This window comes from Dendronephthya gigantea, unplaced genomic scaffold (assembly GCF_004324835.1).
Source record: "Dendronephthya gigantea isolate DGI-Jeju-01 unplaced genomic scaffold, DenGig_1.0 000078F, whole genome shotgun sequence".
Lineage (NCBI taxonomy): Eukaryota > Metazoa > Cnidaria > Anthozoa > Malacalcyonacea > Nephtheidae > Dendronephthya > Dendronephthya gigantea.
In genome coordinates, this window is record NW_021163088.1 from 897,510 (window position 1) to 918,502 (window position 20,993).

Below are 20,993 nucleotides of genomic sequence, written 5' to 3' on the forward strand. Positions count from 1 at the left end.
ATCCATGCCATACAATTAGCCTTTATAACATAGAAATTCAATCCAACCTCATCTGCAGCCATCGTCACTTACCTGCCTTTCGCAGGGCTTGGAGACTCTATAGAGTCAGTTTCTAATGCGTTCATAGATTAGTTACGGCAATCCGTATATTCCATGTCCGCGGTTTCTGGAAGGAGAAATGCATGGGGAGAGGAGAAATGAGTCTGCAATTCCAAGATATTTGTATTTCGCGGTATCGGTCGTTAGAAAATTTAGCTGAACTTAATCATTGGTTGAATTCAAAATGATGAGAAAGTGGCAATGACTGACAAAACTAGAGTTACGCAGAATTATAAGATAAATTATTGTAGGCTGTAGATATATTAACGATTTTGTGAAACATGTTAGGTCTAAACTACTACCACAGAACCACTGCATGGCAGAACATTAACAGCTTCACATTTTTAGTGTATAAAGTCTTTCATTACGAAAAAAATTAACCTTGTTCGATCTAATTGCACAAGTTTTGCGAGACCTCGAGCACAGTTTTTTTCGCAACCGGACCTCGCAGCTAGTTACTAACAAAAATCTAACATATAAATATTAGCTATTCCTTCAAAGACTGTGTAAGCTATAAAAATTATGTGGACACAAGACGAGTAAAACTACGAATAATGGTGGAAGTCACATACGTATTAAAAATATATTTAATGAGCAATGTTAACGCGGTCATGCATTTCATTGTTTAATTGCGGTGATATGAAGATACGGTACATTCAACACGATACTGCCATCGTCGTGAAAAGTAGCAATTTGAGCCATCATTTCTTTCACATCAGCTGGATTTAACTCCTCGATTTCATGATGGGATGATGCTTTTATCCAACGCTTCAATATCTCATACGACTTGAAATTAGCTGTTAGAAAGGTCTGGCTTATCACGACTTCACTGAACAGACCAATTTCATGAAATAGCTTTTTCATTTCATCTTTTGTCAAATAATGGATACCAAGTACGTCGGATTGATCAGCTTGTTTAGCGCCTATCTTATCTGTGCACAAAATAACCAGTTTTCCTCCAGATTTCAAAGATTGGTAGGCTTTCTGTATGTAAATCTTCTTATGCTCGTGTGGAAACCAGTGAAATGCATTCATTGTTACATGAACGTCATAGTATGGCGAATTATCGTTTGGGAATCCAGTGACACTATCACCAACATGAAACTGAAGATTATTAACTTTTTGATATTTCTCTTGAGCTATTTTGATTCTCTCAACATCAGGATCAATTCCCACCGTCTGACCACAAGACCCAACAATATCAGCGATGTATTTGGTGATATTTCCCGTACCACAGCCCATATCAAGCACTTTGGCCCCGGAGGAGAGATTCACTTCATCAATAAACTTACAACCAGCTTCGTATTGCGGTTGGTTCAGTTCTTCGTAAGCTTTTGCATCGGATTCCATCGTCTTGGGCAACACAACTGAGTGTTTATATTAACTGCATGTAACAAGTCAACCAGAAAATCAGGAAGTGTAATAGCCGGAAGGCGGAGGCTAAATATTTGCATGGTATAGAATAGGCCAACAATCAGTTTCACGCCATCTTCAGACTAGTATAAAGTTCGCGCTTTTTTAGTGTGTCAAGTCATATACCGCAACGTAACACAAACGTACGATCACCGCGCGATCCAATGCAGATGACACTGCGAGATCCAGTGGCGTAGCCAGCCTGTCCATTTTTTATGCTATGCAAATCAAGGTTATTCTAATGATTCATTTCCTGAGATATTGTTTTGACAGACATATATATCCCTTTCGCTGGAGGCGTGTGTTTAAAGACCTTTTCAACTTGTAGCAAATTAACCCATTTCAAATCACATGGTCTGAAATAGTTAAGTTTTATTGGCTAATCCATGGTTGCAACATCTCAAATGGGTTAATTTGCATGCAAGCTGAAATTACCTGTTAGTGTAGTTTGTTCTGTGTAAACCTGGTTCACTCTTGTCCTAAGATTTAGGGATCCATTGTACAGTGGCGTAGGAAGGGGGGGCACTGGGGGCACGTGCCCCCCCAAGATTTTTGAAGGGAATAAAAGTGCCCTTTTTGTTAAAAAATGCCTTTTTGGGAAGCGAAAAGAAAGAAAAAAGTATCTCCTATTTCCCAATAATCCCTAAATTGATTCAAAATTTTCTCGGGGGAGCATGCCCCCGGACCCCAAAACAGTACGAAGCCCAAGAAATACGAAAAATGATCTGCGGTCGGCGGTTCCTGAATCAAACCGTCCCTATATATATATTTTTATTAACCATTTTAACCGTCATTTTTATTAACCAAAAGTGCCCCTAGAAGCTGGTGCCCCCCCAACCTCTGGATGCTTCCTACGCCATTGCCATTGTATCCATTTTCCGACAGACAAAGGATTTCGCGCACCATGCAGTGAACGTCCTAGCTCGCACAAAGGGAATCCCAGATTCGTACGACAAGTGTGAACCATGCAAGCCTAAAGCTACTTGTCGTGATGTGGGCCTGTGGTGGTGTTTGTTCGCAGACTGGTGCTGGCCTGGGTGGTTAGCTGTTCAACAATCTATTTCGCACTCGACATGTCGCAGGGGTTTGGCACGGAAATTGGTACAGATTAAATTTGGACCATCTTTATGTAACGAGCCGAGCTTACTTCACATACACACACAACAGGTCTAGATCCAACTCTCTTATTCATATTTTACATTTGTTATTTATACTCTCGTTCTATAGGGCGTGTTAGCTTACTTTAATTATCTATAATGCTATTTTCTATTATTAATTTCTATATTTCTATATTAATCTTGGAAGCACTTACAATGGTGCATCCGCGGCAACTTGCTTTTTCTTATTCCATTAGGTTTGTCTATATTTACAGTTAATCCATTATCCGATATCCGTTACACCATCCTCCTCCTTATGTTCTCGTCCCGAGGACATGCTTTCAATCAAATCCGTATCTTAATGGCGGATTAATGTTTTGTCACTAAGTCTGGCAGGTCGAGCACGAGGAAATCCGTCAATTCCGTCTTGTTGGGGTGTAACATCAACCACCTTGAACTCACCTACTTCCCTACTAGGGCAAACCAGTTCACCCTCTTGAAACGGGATAAAACTGCGCTTCAACTGATTGTGGTGAACGACCATCACCTTGCCTCCCTTTGAAACAATATGATAGTCCACCCCAGCCCGTTTTAGGATTCTATAAGGCCTAACTCAACTATGGCCGAACTTCCAGCCTCTTTGTCTTTTCAACATGACTGTTTCGCCTGATTTGAAAGGCCGCCAAGTAGTTGTCGGTTGATTGAGCCTTGCCTTTTTTCCGATGCTTTTGATAAATGTTCCTCTGCTATGCGTCTTATATCATGAAGTGCTGACCTAACTGATTGTAAATATTCGCTCTGGGTGGACGGTGTTGTTAGCGGCATGCCTAATTCCAATTCAACTGGCAGCCTAGGTAATTGGCCAAAAACTACCTCGTACGGAGACATACCTAGTGCGTCGTGTTTGCTAGTATTGTAAGCGAACGTGACTGAATCCAGCCACAAGTCCCAATCATCTTGCCTATTAGAAACAAATAAGGAAAGCATAGCCTGAATTGTGCGGTTTTGGCGCTCTGTCTGTCCGTCACACTGAGGATGGTAGCTAGTAGTGCGCGTTTTCGTAATACCTATAAAATTACATACTTCATGCAGCAGCGTGCTCTCAAAATTTCTGCCTTGGTCTGAATTCAAGACTGCTGGGGGCCAAACCTGGAGAAAATGCGACTGAGGCTAGTAGTGGCGCAACTGTGCTGGCTTTTTGATCGGGTGTTGCAAACGCTTCACACCACTTGGTGAAATGATCGACAAAAACTAAAATGTGTTTGTTCCTTCGACTGGTCTCTGGCAACGGTCCCATGTAATCCATTGCCCAGAAAGTGAAAGGTTGACCGACTGAAATGTGGCCTAATGGCGCCAAGTTTTTGCTATTTGGGGAGTTCTTTTGATTACAAACGTTCTACGTTTGGATATGTTCGGAAACCGTTTGGCGAATACCAGGCCAGTAAAATTTTCTTTGGACGCGTTCCTCTGTTCGAGTGATACCTAAATGTCCCCCGAGTGGCCCATCATGCAGTGTTTTCAGGATGTTTCCTTGAAGGTTGGAGGGAATCAATATGACATTGTTCGGATGGTTATGCGACGCCTGTCGGTTACCAAGAGCTCTATAGAGAATGCCATCATGCAGAAAATATTGGTCATAGTGCCGAAGCCAACCCTTTAGTGCAGGGTCTTTATCGCGATTCAAAGTTGGTTTGGGCAATTTGCGCCGTTTCATGTCTAATATAGTTGCTAAGTGCGGGTCATTTGCAATAAAGTACAGGTAATTGGCAATTATGTTTCATTTGAATAATAATTATAACTTTTATAAGTCTAATCAATTGGATGTATTTTTACTATTAGTAGCATACGCAATAACTCTATTTCATTTTGATTGTTAAATTAAAACGGACGAAAAAGTTTCCAATGTCACTTCGGGCAGATTTTTTTTAGCGTCGGGAAATTTTCCGCATAAGTTGTAAACGATAGACAAGTTAAAGAAAACACGGAACAACGGTTTGCTCTAACTACAGAAACTCTGATTGGCTTGTTTAGAATTTCAAACTTCCGCTAACTTCAATAATCTCTTTCGCGCTCGACAGGCCGCGAGTATAAAAAATCTTGGCAAAATGGAACGGACGAAATTTAGACCATCTATATTTATAGGGAATCCAAATTTTATCATCCTCAAATTTTTCTCGATTGCATGTGCGTGCAGATTTTGAAGTTCAAACGAGGAGCTATAGCTCCGATGTGCTTATCGCTTTACCAAGAGTCGTATATGTGCCGTCGCATTTATTGCATGCATGCCACACAATTAGCCGTTATAACATAGAAATTCAATCCAACCTCATCTGCAGCCATCGTCACTTACCTGCCTTTCGCAGGGCTTGGAGACTCTAGAGTCAGTTTCTAATGCGTTCATAGATTAGTTACGGCAATCCGTATATTCCATGTCGGCGGTTTCTGGCCAAGTCTTTCACGCTTAAAAGGGAGAAATGGGGACAGAAAAATGAGTCTGCAATTCCAAGATATTTGTATTTCGCGGTATCGGTTGATAGAAAATTTAGATGAACTTAATCATTGGTTGAATTTGAAATTATGAGAAAGTGGCAATGACTGACAAAACTAGAGTTACGCAGAATTATAAGACAAACTAGGTTACCTGCAAGGTAGGGATTGCTGCGGGCATTAAAAACAAATTGAACCAAATATCATATAAGAACAGGATTGGCAAAACTGTACAATTGTTAAAAAATATTACAAAAGCGTTGAAATTTGTGCAATATGTGTCACACGATCACGTCGCAATTACTTTAACAAAGGGCGTGTTAAGGTGAAATTTTAAACACTAAATTGCCGCTTTTACTGAGCTTTTTACCCCTAGTAAATGTCATACTGAATTAAGCGCAGTACCGTAGTGCAAATGAAACCGAGAATAGCTACAAACAGTTTAATCAGTTCGAAAAAATGAAATTCGAATACGGCAGACTGCCCAGGCACACTATGACAATGAAACACGAGGTGCAATGACAAAGATGAGGAAATAAACTTGGATTATCAACACTGAGTCAAAATAAGTCCAAACAGGCAAAACAATCAACAATATACTTAAAATACGATTTGGTAGTCAATGCTGTATATCGCGCGTCGTACGATATGCTAAACGAAAATCTAGACATCAATGCGCGAATATTTATATTGTGAATCAAAACAAATTACAGTGGAAATCAGGCAAAACGACAAGCAACTGTCAACCTTATAATAAATGAAAACAAAGGCGAATGAAGAACAGAATGTATGTTAAATCTGGACTGGTACCTCTTCCAGACTTGGACGTTTGACTTTTAAGTTTTAATCCATATTGGTATTTAATCCATGTCACTGAAACGTGAGATTAATTTGTGCACAACTGCGCATACAAACAGGCCTGATACAACTGCGTCACTGTGCACAACCACAATGCAACGCAACCCTAAAAATTTGCTTTTCACTGCCTACTACGCCAATTAGACTGCTGCTACGCTCGCTCGCTTCAGGCTCGCTCGCTCCGCAGCAATTATTGTAGCCTGTAGATATATTAACGATTTTGTGAAATATTTTAGGTCTAAACTACTACCACAGAACCATTGCATGGCAGAACATTAACAGGTTCAAATTTTTATTGATATAAAGTCTTTCATTACGATAAAAATTATTAACTTTGTTCGATCTAATTGCACAAGTTTTGCGAGATCTCGCGCATAGTTTTTTTCGCAACTTGACCTCGCAGGTAGTTACTAACATATAACTATTAGCTATTTCTTCAAAGACTGTGTAAGCTATAAAAATTATGTGTACACAAGACGAGTAAAAACTACGAATAAAGGTAGAATTCACATACGTATTGAAAAAGTATTTAATGAGGGCTATCGGTAAAACAAGGAACGGGGAATTGGGGAAAGGAATGGTGGAAAGGAACGGGGAACGGTAAAAGCAGGAATGAGAAAACCCGGAATCTGTAAAACCCGGAATGAGAAAAGCCGGAATCTGTAAAAACAGGAATGAGAAAAGCCGGAATCTGTAAAAACAGGAATGAATGTTATGTTTATGTTCTTTTGAATTTTGATCATATTCACAAGAGTAGAGCGTGTTTGTCCTACGGGGCGACTGGTGTTAATTAAAAAACGGGAACAGACTGTAGCATTGTTGTTATCATACATATTTATCATAGACCATCTAACATTATTATCATATCAAACATTATTATGTTTGTTATTATATACATATTCAGTTTTATAATTTTATTCGCAACAGACGTTTGACAGACGTGCGCTTTAGTTCTCTGTGTTGTATACGTTGTAAAGTATTGTATTTCATTCTGTCTGAAGATTTCTTTAAAATGAAGTCGAAATTTTGACTCTCAAGATTGCTTTTTATACGTATTGAATTGTTCGTTATATCTTTATATATAAGATATTGCGCGTAAATATAAAGTATAAACGAATAATTTTAATAATGATAAGAGACTATGGTAATAATATAGAAGGGGCTAGTAGCTCAGTCCATTCCTGGTTTTACAGATTCCGGCTTTTCTCATTCCTGGTTTTACAGATTCCGGCTTTACTCATTCCTGGTTTTACAGATTCCGGCTTTTCTCATTCCTGGTTTTACAGATTTCGGCTTTTCTCATTCCTGGTTTTACAGATTCCGGCTTTTCCCATTCCTGGTTTTACAGATTTCGGCTTTTCTCATTCCTGGTTTTACAGATTCCGGCTTTTCACATGCCGGGTTTTACAAATTCCTGCTTTTCTCATTCCTGGTTTTACCGTTCCCCGATTCCCCGTTCCTTGTTTTACAGATAGTCATTTAATGAGCAATGTTAACGCGGTCATGCATTTCATTGTTTAATTGCGGTTATACGAAGACACGGTATATTCAACACGATACTGCCATCGTCGTGAAAAGTAGCAATTTGAGCCATCATTTCTTTCACATAAACCGGATCTAACTCCTCGATTTCATGATGTGTTGATGCTTTGACCCAACGCTTAAATATCTCATACGACTTGAAATGGGCTGTTAGAAAGGTCTGGCTTATGACAACTTCACTGAACAGACCAATTTCATGAAACAGCTTTTTCATTTCATCTTTTGTCAAATAATGGGTGCCAAGTACCTCGGATTGATCAGTTCGTCCAAAGCCTAGCTTATCAAAGCATAAAATAACCAGTTTTCCTCCAGACTTTAAAGATTGGTACGCTTTCTGTATGTAAATCTTCTTATGCTCGTGTGGAAACCAGTGAAACGCATTCATTGTTACATGAACGTCATAGTATGGCGAATTATCGTTTAGGAATCCAGTCACACTATTACCAACATGAAACTGAAGATTATCAATCTCGTGATATTTCTCTTGAGCTATTTTGATTCTCTCAACATCAGGATCAATTCCCACCGTTTGACCACAAGACCCAACAATATCAGCGATGTATTTGGTGAGATTTCCCGTACCACAGCCCATATCAAGCACTTTGGCCCCGGGGGAGAGGTTCATTTCATCAATAAACTTACAACCAGCTTCGTATTGCGGTTGGTTCAGTTCTTCGTAAGCTTTTGCATCGGATTCCATCGTCTTGGGCAACACAACTGAGTGTTTATATTAGCTGCATGTAACAAGTCGACCAGAAAATCAGGAAGTGTAATAACCGGAAGGCGAAGGCTAAATATTTGCATGGTATAGAATAGGCCAACAATCAGTTTCACGCCATCTTCAGACTAGTATAAAGTTCGCTCTTTTTTATTGTGTCAAGTCATATAGCGCAACGTAACACAAACGTACGATCACCGCGCGGTCCAATGCAGATGACACTGCGAGATCCAGTGGCGTAGCCAGCCTGTCGATTTTTCATGTTATGCAAATCAAGGTTATTCTAATGAATCATTTCCTGAGATATTGTTTTGACCGTCATATCTATCCCTTTTGCTGGAGGCGAGTGCATGTTTAAAGAGCTTTTCAGCTTGTATGCAAATTAACCATTTCAAATCACATGGTCTGAAATAGTTAGGTTTTATTGGCTAATCCATGGTTCCAACATCTCAAATGGGTTAATTTGCATGCAAGCTGAAATTATCTGTTAGTGTAGTTGGTTCTGTGTAAACCTGGTTCACTCTTGTCCTAAGATTTGGGGATCCATTGTATCCATTTTCCGACAGACAAAGGATTTCGCGCACCATGCAGTGATCGTCCTAGCTCGCACAAAGGGAATCCCAGATTCGTACGACAAGTGTGAACCCTGCAAGCTTAAAGCTACTTGTCGTGATGTGGGCCTGTGGTGGTGTTTGTTCGCAGACTGGTGCTGGCCTGGGTGGTTTGCTGTTCAACAATCTATTTCGCACTCGACATGTCGCAGGGGTTTGGCACGGATAAAATTCGTACAGATTAAATTTGGACCATCTTTATGTAACGAGCCGAGCTTACTTCACATACACACACAACAGGTCGAGATCCAACTCTCTTATTTATATTTTACATTTGTTATTCATATTCTCGTTCTATAGGTCGTGTTAGCTTCTTTTGATTATCTATAATGCTATTTTCTATTATTAATTGCTATATTTATACATTAATCGCGGAAGCACTTACAATGGTGCATCTGCGGCAACTTGCTTTTCCTTATTCCATTAGATTAGTCTATATTTACAGTTAATCCATTATCCGATATCCGTTACACCATACTCCTCCTTATGTTCTCGTCCCGAGGACATGCTTTCAATCAAATCCGTATCTTAATGGCTGATTAATGTTTTGTCTAAGTCTGGCAGGTCGAGCACGAGGAAGTCCGTCAATTCCGTCTTGTTGGGGTGTAACATCACCCACCTTGAACTCACCTACTTCCCTACTGGGGCAAACCGGTTCACCCTCTTGAAACGGGATAAAACTGCGCATCAACTGGTCGACCATCACCTTCCCTCCCTTTGAAACAATATGATAGTCCACCCCAACCCGTTTTAGGATTCTATAAGGCCCCACCCATCTATAGCCGAACTGCCGAACTTCCAGCCTTTTGGTCTTTTCAACATGACTGTTTCGCCTGATTTGAAAGGCCGCCAAGTAGTTGTCGGTTGATTGAGCCTTGCCTGTTTTTCCGATGCTTTTGATAAATGTTCCTCTGCTATGCGTCTAATATCATGAAATGCTAACCTAACTGATTGTAAATATTCGCTGTGGGTGGATGGTGTTGTTAGCGGCATGCCTAATTCCAATTCAACTGGCAGCCTAGGTAATTGGCCAAAAACTACCTCATACGGAGACATGCCTAGTGCGTCGTGTCTGCTAGTATTGTAAGCGAACGTGACTGAATCTAGCCACAAGTCCCAATCATCTCGCCTATTAGAAACAAAGAAGGAAAGCATAGCCTGAATTGTGCGGTTTTGGCGCTTTGTCTGTCCGTCACACTGCATGAGGATGGTAGCTAGTAGTGCGCGTTTTCGTAATACCTATAAAATTACATACTTCATGCAGCAGCGTGCTCTCAAAATTTCTGCCTTGGTCTGAATGCAAGACTGCGGGGGGCCAAACCTGGAGAAAATGCGATTGACTAGGAGTGGCGCAACTGTGCTGGCTTTTTGATCGGGTGTTGCAAACGCTTCACATCAATTGGTGAAATGATCGACAAAAACTAAAATGTGTTTGTTCCTTCGACTGGTCTCTGGCAACGGTCCCATGTAATCCATTGCCCAGAAAGTGAAAGGTTGATCGACTGAAATGTGGCCTAATGGCGCCGAGTTTTTGCTATTTGGGGAGTTATTTTGATTACAAACGTTGCACGTTTGGATATGTTCGGAAACCGTTTGGCGAATACCAGGCCAGTAAAATTTTCTTCGGACGCGTTCCTCTGTGCCAGTGATACCTAAATGTCCCCCGAGCGGCCCATCATGCAGTGTTTTCAGGATGTTTATTTGGAGGTTGGAGGGAATCAATATGACATTGTTCGGATGGTTATGCGACGCCTGTCGGTTACCAAGAGCTCTATAGAGAAGAATGCCATCATGCAGAAAATATTGGTCATAGTGCCTAAGCCAACGCTTTAGTGCAGGGTCTTTATCGCGATTCAAAGTTGGTTTGGGCAAATTGCGCCGTTTCATGTCTAATATAGTTGCTAAGTGCGGGTCATTTGCAATAAAGTACAGGTAATTGGCAATTATGTTTCATTTGAATAATAATTATAACTTTTATAAGTCTAATCAATTGGATGTATTTTTACTATTAATAGCATACGCAATAACTCTGTTTCATTTTGATTGTTAAATTAAAACGGGCGAAAAAGTTTCCAATGTCACTTCGGGCAGATTTTTTTAAACGTCGGGCAATTTTCCGCCTGAAGTTGTAAACGATAGAAAAGTTAAAGAAAACATGGAACAACGGTTTGCTCTAACTACAGAAACTCAACACCGCGGAAAAATGTCTGCGCACGCGCCGAAATGTCAAAATATTGTGGTAAATCTAAATATCAACTTTTGGAACAAAACATGCCCATTATTTGATAAAATATAAGTTAAGAAAAGGCAAAAATATACAAGACGGCCAGACAGAACATAAATTAAAAGCCTTCTAGCATTTAGAGTATCGAACGAACTGTCATTCACGTTAAATTTTCCTTCTTTTACGGGGTAGATTTAGAATATTTTTCAAAAACAAAAGTTTAAACCTAAAAGTTAAGAAAACCCGCGGAAAGTTAAGCTTTCTAACATATTTAAATTGTAAAATACATCTTAATTTTCAATCGTTGAGAACACGCAAACGTCTCGTATCTGGCGACATATTTTTTTTTAATAAAACGTGTCTCAAGTAAAAGTTCGGAAACTGTCGTTGCTTATTTGATAAACAAAATGTTTGAGACGAAAAATTTGTCAACAGTCACCATTTACAGGTGTTTTTTTAGGATGCCACTTCTAGGACTCTCTGGACGTTTTTTCTCTTAGTTTCTATAATGCAGTGTTTATTTATGCCCTCGAAATATGGATTTGAAGACACGAATGAAATCACTCCTTTTTACCGCCAATTTTAGCCTTCGGAAACGTTCGGAACCGCTTTTTAATTCTTTTTAATCTCACTTACAGGCAGAGTTGACGCGTGCGCAGACGTTTTTCCGCGGTGTTCAGAAACTCTGATTGGCTTGTTTAGAATTTCAAACTTCTGCTAACTTCAATAATCTCTTTCGCGCTCGACAGGCCGCGAGTATAAAAAATGTTGGCAAAATGGAACGGACGAAATTTAGACCATCTATATTTATAGGGAATCCAAATTTTATCATCCTCAATTTTTTCTCCATTGCATGTGCGTTCAGATTTCGAAGTTCAAACGAGAAGCTAGCTCCGATGTGCTTATCGCTTTACCAAGAGTCATATATGCCGCCGCATCTATTGCATGCATGCCATATATATACAATTAGCCGCTATAACATAGAAATTCAATGCAACCTCATCTGCAGCCATCGTCACTTACCTGCCTTTCGCAGGGCCTGGAGACTCTAGAGTCAGTTTCTAATGCGTTCATAGATTAGCTACGGCAATCCCATTCCATGTCCGCGGTTTCTGGCCAAGTCTTTCACGCTTAAAAGGAAGAAACGGGGACAGGAGAAATGAGTCTGCAATTCCAAGATATTTGTATTTCGCGGTATCCGTTGATAGAAAATTTAGATGAACTTAATCATTGGTTGAATTTAAAATTATGAGAAAGTGGCAATGACTGACAAAACTAGAGTTACGCAGAATAATAAGATAAATTATTGTAGCCTGTAGATATATTAACGATTTTGGGAAATATTTTAGGTCTAAACTACAACTACAAAACCACTGCATAGCAGAACATTAACAGGTTCAAATTTTTATTGATATAAAGTCTTTCATTACGATAAAAATTATTTACTTTGTTCGATCTAATTGCACAAGTTTTGCGAGATCTCGAACACAGTTTTTTTCGCAACCGGACCTCGCAGCTAGTTACTAACATATATTTATTAGCTATTTCTTCAAAGACTGTGTAAGCTATAAAAATTATGTGGACACAAGACGAGTAAAACTACGAATAAAGGTAGAATTCACATACGTATTAAAAAAGTATTTAATGAGGGCTATCTGTAAAACAAGGAACGGGGAATTGGGGAAAGGAATGGTGGAAAGGAACAGGGAACGGTAAAAGCAGGAATGAGAAAAGCCGGAATCTGTAAAATCCGGAATGAGAAAAGCCGGAATCTGTAAAACCAGAAATGAGAAAAGCCGGAATCTGTAAAACCAGGAATGAAAAAAGCCGGAATATGTAAAACCAGGAATGAGAAAAGCCGGAATCTGTAAAACCAGGATTGAGAAAAGCCGGAATCTGTAAAACCAGGAATGAAAAAAGCCGGAATCTGTGAAACAAGGAATGAGAAAAGCCGGAATCTGTAAGACCCGGAGTGAGAAAAGCCGGAATCTGTAAAACCAGGAATGAATGTTATGTTTATGTTCTTTTGAGTTTTGATCATATTCACAACAGCAGAGCGTCTTTGTCCCACGGGGCGACTGGTGTTAATTAACAAACGGGAACAGACTGTAGCATTGTTGTTATCATACATATTTATCATAGACTATCTAACATTATTATCATATCAAACATTATTATGTTTGTTATTTTATACATATTCAGTTTTATAATTTTATTGGCAACAGACGTTTGACAGACGTATTGAATTGTTTGTTTTATCTTTATATATAAGATATTGCGCGTAAATATAAAGTATAAACGAATAATTTTAATAATGATAAGAGCCTATGGTAATAATATAGAAGGGGCTAGTAGCTCAGTCCATTCCTGGTTTTACACATTCCGGCTTTTCTCATTCCTAGTTTTACAGATTCCGGCTTTTCTCATTCCTGGTTTTACAGATTCCGGCTTTTCTCATTCCTGGTTTTACAGATTTCGGCTTTTCTCATTCCTGGTTTTACAGATTCCGGCTTTTTGCATTCCTGGTTTTACAGAATTCGGCTTTTCTCATTCCTGGTTTTACAGATTCCGGCTTTTCTCATGCCGGGTTTTACAAATTCCTGCTTTTCTCATTCCTGGTTTTACCGTTCCCCGATTCCCCGTTCCTTGTTTTACAGATAGCCATTTAATGAGCAATGTTAACGCGGTCATGCATTTCATTGTTTAATTGCGGTTATACGAAGACACAGTATATTCAACACCATACTGCCATCGTCGTGAAAAGTAGCAATTTGAGCCATCATTTCTTTCACATAAACAGGATCTAACTCCTCGATTTCATGATGTGTTGATGCTTTGACCCAACGCTTAAATATCTCATACGACTTGAAATGGGCTGTTAGAAAGGTCTGGCTTATGACAACTTCACTGAACAGACCAATTTCATGAAACAGCTTTTTCATTTCATCTTTTGTCAAATAATGGGTGCCAAGTACCTCGGATTGATCAGTTCGCCCAAAGCCTAGCTTATCAAAGCATAAAATAACCAGTTTTCCTCCAGACTTTAAAGATTGGTACGCTTTCTGTATGTAAATCTTCTTATGCTCGTGTGGAAACCAGTGAAATGCATTCATTGTTATATGAACGTCATAGTATGGCCAATTATCGTTTAGGAATCCAGTGACACTATCACCAACATGAAACTGAAGGTTATCAATCTCTTGATATTTCTCTTGAGCTATTTTGATTCTCTCAACATCAGGGTCAATTCCCACCGTTTGACCACAACACCCAACAATATCAGCGATGTATTTGGTGAGATTTCCCGTACCACAGCCCATATCAAGCACTTTGACCCCGGGGGAGAGATTCATTTCATCAATAAACTTACAACCAGCTTCGTATTGCGGTTGGTTCAGTTCTTCGTAAGCTTTTGCATCGGATTCCATCGTCTTGGGCAACACAACTGAGTGTTTATATTAACTGCATGTAACAAGTCGACCAGAAAATCAGGAAGAATTGCCGGAAGGGTAATAACCGGAAGGTTGAGGCTAAACATTTGCATGGTATATAGCTAGAATAGGCCAACAATCAGTTTCACGCCATCTTCAGACTAGTATAAAGTTCGCGTTTTTTTAGTGAGTCAAGTCATATACCGCAACGTAACACAAACGTACGATCACTGCTCGATCCAGTGTCGTAGCCAGCCTGTCGATTTTTTTATGCTATGCAAATCAAGGTTATTCTATTATTATTCCTTTCCTGAGATATTGTTTTGACAGTCATATCTATCTCTTTCGCTGGAGGCGAGTGTTTAAAGAGCTTTTCAGCTTGTATGCAAATTAACCATTTCAAATCACATGGTCTGAAATAGTTAAGTTTTATTGGCTAATCCATGGTTCCAACATCTGAAATTGGTTAATTTGCATGCAAGTTGAAATTATCTGTTGGTGTAGTTGGTCCTGTGTTGCAAAAGTAAACGGGCCTGGTTATAACATTAGCGTTTATGAAACAGTTACACTTCTGTCCAAGTAGGTCCTTTGTGTCCGCGCATTGGGATAATAATTTAAGTTAGCTCAAATTCAACTCGAGCTCGTAGTTTAATTGTCATGTCATGTTAATACTCGGAAATGGGTTAATTACTTAATTTGCATGCTGAAAATGATCTATTAGTGGTCTATTATTCTGTGATAATGCTCATGGAGTTTTGAAGAGTTTCGAGTACCGTATTTACTCGATTGAGCGCGCCCCCGAATGAGCGCCGCCCCCGAATGAACGCCGCATTTGCGATAATTTTTACTTAAGAACGCCGCCCCCAAATGAGCGCCGCACTAATTATTTTCAAATTCGGCGCTGTGTTGACGTGTGTTGTTGCTTTGACCCAACCGTTAAATATCTCACACGACTTAAAATGCGCTGTTTGAACGATTTGGCTTATCACAACTTCACTGCGTGAACAGACCAATTTCGTGAAACAGCTTTTTCAATTCATCTTTTGTCAAAAAGTGGATTTCAAGCAGCTCATATTGGTCATCTCGTTCCGGATCTATTTTATTCGAACAAAAAATAGCCAGATTTCCTCCAGCTTTCAAAGATTGGTAGGCTTTCTGTAAGTAAATCTTCTTCTGCTCGTGTGAAAACCAGTGAAATGCATTCATTGTTATATGAACGTCATAGTATGGCGAATTATCGTTTCAGTGGGTTGCCTGAGCCTGGGACTTAGCCGTGGGTCCGTTGTATCAAGCCGTTGTATCAAGCCAGTTATCAAGCCGTGGGTCCGTTGTATCAAGCCGGCTATACGGGCTTTTCTTCTCCTGTGTATGCTATTCAGTAAATTTAACAGAGTAGATTACTTTACTTCGCCCATGCAGTTTATATAGAACTGTGTACATAATTCACACAATAACATACGCTAGAAAGACAACATCGTCGATGAAAATGGCCCGTGTAGCCGCGGCAAAAACAGTGTTCGATAAGTTCAAAATAAAACTGAAGATTATCAACCTCTTGGTATTTCTCTTAAGCTATTTTGATTCTCTCAACATCAGGATGAATTCCCACCGTCTGACCACAAGAGCCAACAATATCAGCGATCTATTTGGTGAGATTTCCCGTACCACAGCCCATATCAAGCACTTTGACCCCGGGGGAGAGATTCACTTCATCAATAAACTTACAACCAGCTTCGTATTGCGGTTGGTTTAGTTCTTCTTACGAAGAAGGCATCGGATCTCATCGTCTTGGGCAACACAACAGGTTGTTTATATTTGTTCATATAAGCAGTCGACTAGAAAATCGGGAAGAATTGAAGTATAAACATTTGCATGGTATAGAATAAGCCGACAATCAGTATCGGACAAACGTTGTGGTTCGAAATTTCAGGATAATCCTGTTTTCTCCTGGTAAGTTTTAACTTATCTATTGGATAGCTATCCACTCCACTATATTCACGCTTCGTGCAACGCGTTTTTCTCCAATGGATAACTATCCACTGGATAGCAGATTTATCCGTTAGATAGGACTTATCCGTTGGATAAGTTATCCATCTTTCGAACAACCGGCACCAGACCTTTTTCATTACGACGTCAAACGCGGAAGGTATGATGTAACACGAAGTTTGATTGTCGCGATAGTTTTCTGGAGCCAATCAAATTTCATGTAACATCATACTTTCCGCGTTTGACATCATTATAAGACTGAAAGGTCTATTAACCTAGGTCAAACCTCGGTCTGATCGGGGTTGAACCATTGAACTGTAAGCAAACTGCAACGATAACCCAGGAGGGAAAATTGAAGCCAGTGTTTCTTTTTTTCTAACTTTTTCAGAGTTATAAGCTGAAATACACTATGTACATACGAAGGTCCACCCTGGTTATAATTCAAGGTTATTAAAGTGCCTATATCACTTGTGGGAACTTTACGGATTTGAATAGAGCTTGAAAAATTAGTTTATAAGTTCTACAACCCTTTTTTGATATAATTAAATAGTTTCGAAAATTCGTCGGTTGGAGGGACTGGGACTCGGAAATAATTTGCAAACACGCCGTCTTTTATAATGTAAACATGAAAAGTTTTACTGGCGATATAGTTTGCGCTTTTGAAGAAAAAAATGCGGGAACGGTGCGTTGTGTATGGCTGTAGCAACTGGGCGAGTTTTTCTCAAAATATTTTACGTTATTGGAAGAACAAAGTAAAATTACAATTGATTATATTATGTTTGACAAGAACTCGGTTCCTGAGTCCCAGGCCCCGGAGCACGACGGAAATTTAGGCAAGTCGTCATGTTTATATGTAAATATTTCCGAAACTATTTAATTATATCAAAAAGGGTTGTAGAACTTATAAACTAATTTTTCAAGCTCTATTCAAATCCGTAAAGATCCCACATATGTGATATAGGTACTTTAAATACATACCAGGGTCTATGCACCCTTGTTAATTAAAGGTTAGAGACAATTGTGAAATTTCGAGTTTATTGTGTGGTCAGCAAGTGAGTTTTTTATTTGTAAACAAAACACGAACATAAACGCCTGTATTCAAAAAGCTCACTCACACTCATACTCAATGAGTGTGACATATAAATTTTGTTAATGCTGATCAATGCGAAAGTTTTCTCTGAATAGATCGAAAGATATAAGGTAAATCACTGAAAATCAAGCTCCTATTCGGCTGAAAATACCGCCATTGAAACGTTATTAGCAGATTAAGATCTCCCACTCAATGAGTTTGAGTGTGAGTGAGCTTTTAGAATACAGGCGAAAGTCTCTAACACTTATCAGTACAATCTGAGTTCATTGATTACTGCATTGAAGATCTATAGTAATGTTAACAAGCATAAATTAAAGGACACGCCCACATGGGAATTTAGATTAGTCTAAATATAGCGAAAGGAGCGAATAAAAATATATATATCTAGAATACGATGTAGAAAAGAACATTATATTGGCGACGAAGATAAAATAATAATACTTGAACGATGGCCGAAGAGCTAGATCAACTGCAACAACAACCGCCTAGGCAGATCATGCAATCTGTAACGATAAATCCTATGCCAGAATTTTCCCCAGATGCAAAAATTGGCACAAGTGTAGCCACAAGAGGAACAATTGGCAAGCAGACTTTGAGATGTATTTAACGGCAAGTGGCATTACGGATCCAACTAGAAAACGAGCATTGTTACTCTACCAAGCCGGACCTAGAGTGCGAGAGATTTTCAAACAAATCCCCGAGACTGGAACAGACGCAGATTACGACGTCGCGAAGCAAAAATTGAAGACGTATTTCGATCCCCAAAAGAATCGAAGGTACGAAGTATATCAATTCAGACAGGCAACACAAGGAACAACGAGACCTTAGACCAATTCCATACAAGGCTAAGAACAATGTCAGAAACATGTGAATTCGGAGACGTTAATTTTGAAATTGAGGAACAAATAATAATAGGCGGAAATTCATCGAAAATACGAAAGCGAGCATTGCGAGACCCTACATTTGATTTAAAAGCCATGATGTTAGAAGGACGGCGTGACGAACAGAGCACATATCAAGCAAGACAGATCGGAATCAAAAGAAACAAAAGACGGTGAGACAAATAAATTAGAACAAAAACCTAGTACTGGCGTAATTTGTAGAAATTGCGGGCGTAATTATCCACACACAGGAGCATGCCCAGCGAAAGGCAAAACCTGTAATAACTGTGGAAAATCGAATCATTTCGCCAATGTTTGTCGAGGAAAACAAAATCAAAAACAAGCGCGGACACTGCTATATCAAACATATAGATCAAATACGAAGTATAAGCCCAAGAATCTAAAAACATTAGACCAGGAATCAAACTCCTCGGACGATGATTATTTATATTCCATGACAGATCAGAAACACAATAACAAAGTCAATGTAACGGTAAGCGGAACCAAATTTAAATAACAATTGACACTGGCGCGACAATAAATGTCATTGATCGCAACACTTTCAACAAAATGCAAGACGTAACATTAAATCGCACCAGTAAAGGATACAGCACTTGAAAACATCATCCATAAGCACTCTAAAGTGTTTTCGGGACTCGGAAAATTAAAAGGCCAGAAAGTTCAACTAGACATTGATAAAACCCAAACACCGAAAGCACAGCCACAGCGGCGTATACCATATCATATTAGAGAAAAAGTGAAAAACGCGCTAACTGAGCTTGAAAAACAAGATATCATTGAGAAAGTTCAGGAAAACGAAGCCACACCATGGGTTTCTCCCATTGTGGCAGTTCCCAAAAAAGACGGACAGGTTAGAGTATGTGTTGATATGAGACTCGCAAACGAAGCTATAGACGAGTACGTCATCCGATACCAACAGTTAATGACGTGAGTTTCGCCCTAAACGGAGCTAAATTCTTTTCGAAACTCGATTTGAGTCAAGCGTATCACCAGTTAGAATTAGACGAACAGTCTCGATATGTGATCACATTTAGCACGCATGTAGGATTGTATCGATACAAAAGACTGAACTATGGTACTAACGCTGCCGCAGAAATATTCCAATACACTCTCCAAACTGCACTTCAAGGACTTGAAGGCGTAAAAAACATAGCGGACGATATTATTGTCTTTGGGTCGACAAGAGCCGAGCACAATGCAAATCTTGATAGATGTCTGCAACGACTTGCAATAAAAGGTTTGAGACTAAACCAAAGCAAGTGCGATTTCCTAAGAAACACGTTGTCATTCTTCGGACAAATTTTCTCGGAAGAAGGTACGACACCTGATCCTAAGAGAGTCACTGATTTACTAAACGCACCTCAGCCAAATAATGCGCATGAAACCAGAAGCCTTCTTGGCATGGCTAATTATCCTAGTAAATACATTAGAGATTTTGCAACCCTGACCGCTTCACTGCGTGAACTGACAAGAAAAGACGTTCGATTTGAGTGGACGCAAAAACACCAAACAGCATTTGAAAAGCTAAAGAACACACTCGCGACTGCGCCATGTATGGCATACTTCGACAAAACGAAGGAAACATTTGCAGTCGTTGACGCAAGCCCAGTAGGAGTTTCGGCGATTTTGTCCCAAAAAACCAAAAAAGGTGACATTAACAACCAGCAGATCATTGCGTATGCCAGCCGAGCGTTGACCGACACTGAGAAAAGATATTCTCAAACGGAAAAAGAAGCGTTAGCGATAATTTGGGCAGTTGAACACTTCCATCTATTTTTATTTGGTAGTGAATTCACATTAGTAACAGACCATAAACCTCTAGAAATAATATATGGACAGCGTACAGCTAAAACATCCGCACGTATCGAAAGATGAGTACTTCGATCGCCTCCAACCATATGCGTTCAAGATAATATATAAATCAGGTGCAAACAACCCAGCGGATTATCTTTCTCGTCATCCAATCAATGAAAGTAAGCGAAAACAAGAGAAGATGACAAAACCGTACATCAATTTCATAACTCAAAACAGTGTTCCTAAGGCAATGACCTTAAAGGAAATACTTGATGCAACTAATGCTGACGCGGCATTATTAGAACTGCGTGACGCAATCAAAACCAACAAATGGGATTCCCCCGTAGTGAAACCATTCAAAACAGTGAAGAATGAATTGACAACCACCACAGACCGCATAATATTCAGAGGAACTCGAATTGTTGTCGCTGCAACTTTGCAACAACGCGGACAATAAACATTGCGCATGAGACGCACTTAGGCATTGAAAAAACGAAATCACTAATTCGCGAGAAAATATGGTTTCAGCAAATTGATAATCGAGAAAAAGACATAATCGAACAGTGTGTAGCATGCCAGGCTGCAGGTAGACCAAAACACCCAGAGCCTTTACGCATGACAGAAATGCCAGAATTACAATGGAGTGTCGTACACGTAGACTTTCATGGACCACTACCTACGTCTGAATATCGATCTCTTAGTCGTAGTGGATAGATACTCAAGATTCCCAGAAGTGGAGAT

The 20,993-nt window shown here is 39.5% G+C and overlaps 2 protein-coding genes across 2 annotated transcripts; both read right to left on the reverse strand.

Annotated features, from left to right (window-relative positions):
- Window positions 1-717: 717 nt before the first annotated feature.
- Window positions 718-1,449, reverse strand: LOC114532156 (demethylmenaquinone methyltransferase-like). The gene has a single exon (XM_028553732.1). It carries the CDS (start codon window positions 1,447-1,449, stop codon window positions 718-720), a length of 732 nt encoding a protein of 243 aa, XP_028409533.1.
- Window positions 1,450-7,464: 6,015 nt separating this feature from the next.
- LOC114532157 (ubiquinone biosynthesis O-methyltransferase, mitochondrial-like) lies at window positions 7,465-8,196 on the reverse strand. Its single transcript, XM_028553735.1, has one exon. The coding sequence runs from the start codon at window positions 8,194-8,196 to the stop codon at window positions 7,465-7,467; it is 732 nt and encodes a 243-aa protein (XP_028409536.1).
- Between the last annotated feature and the right edge of the window lie 12,797 nt (window positions 8,197-20,993).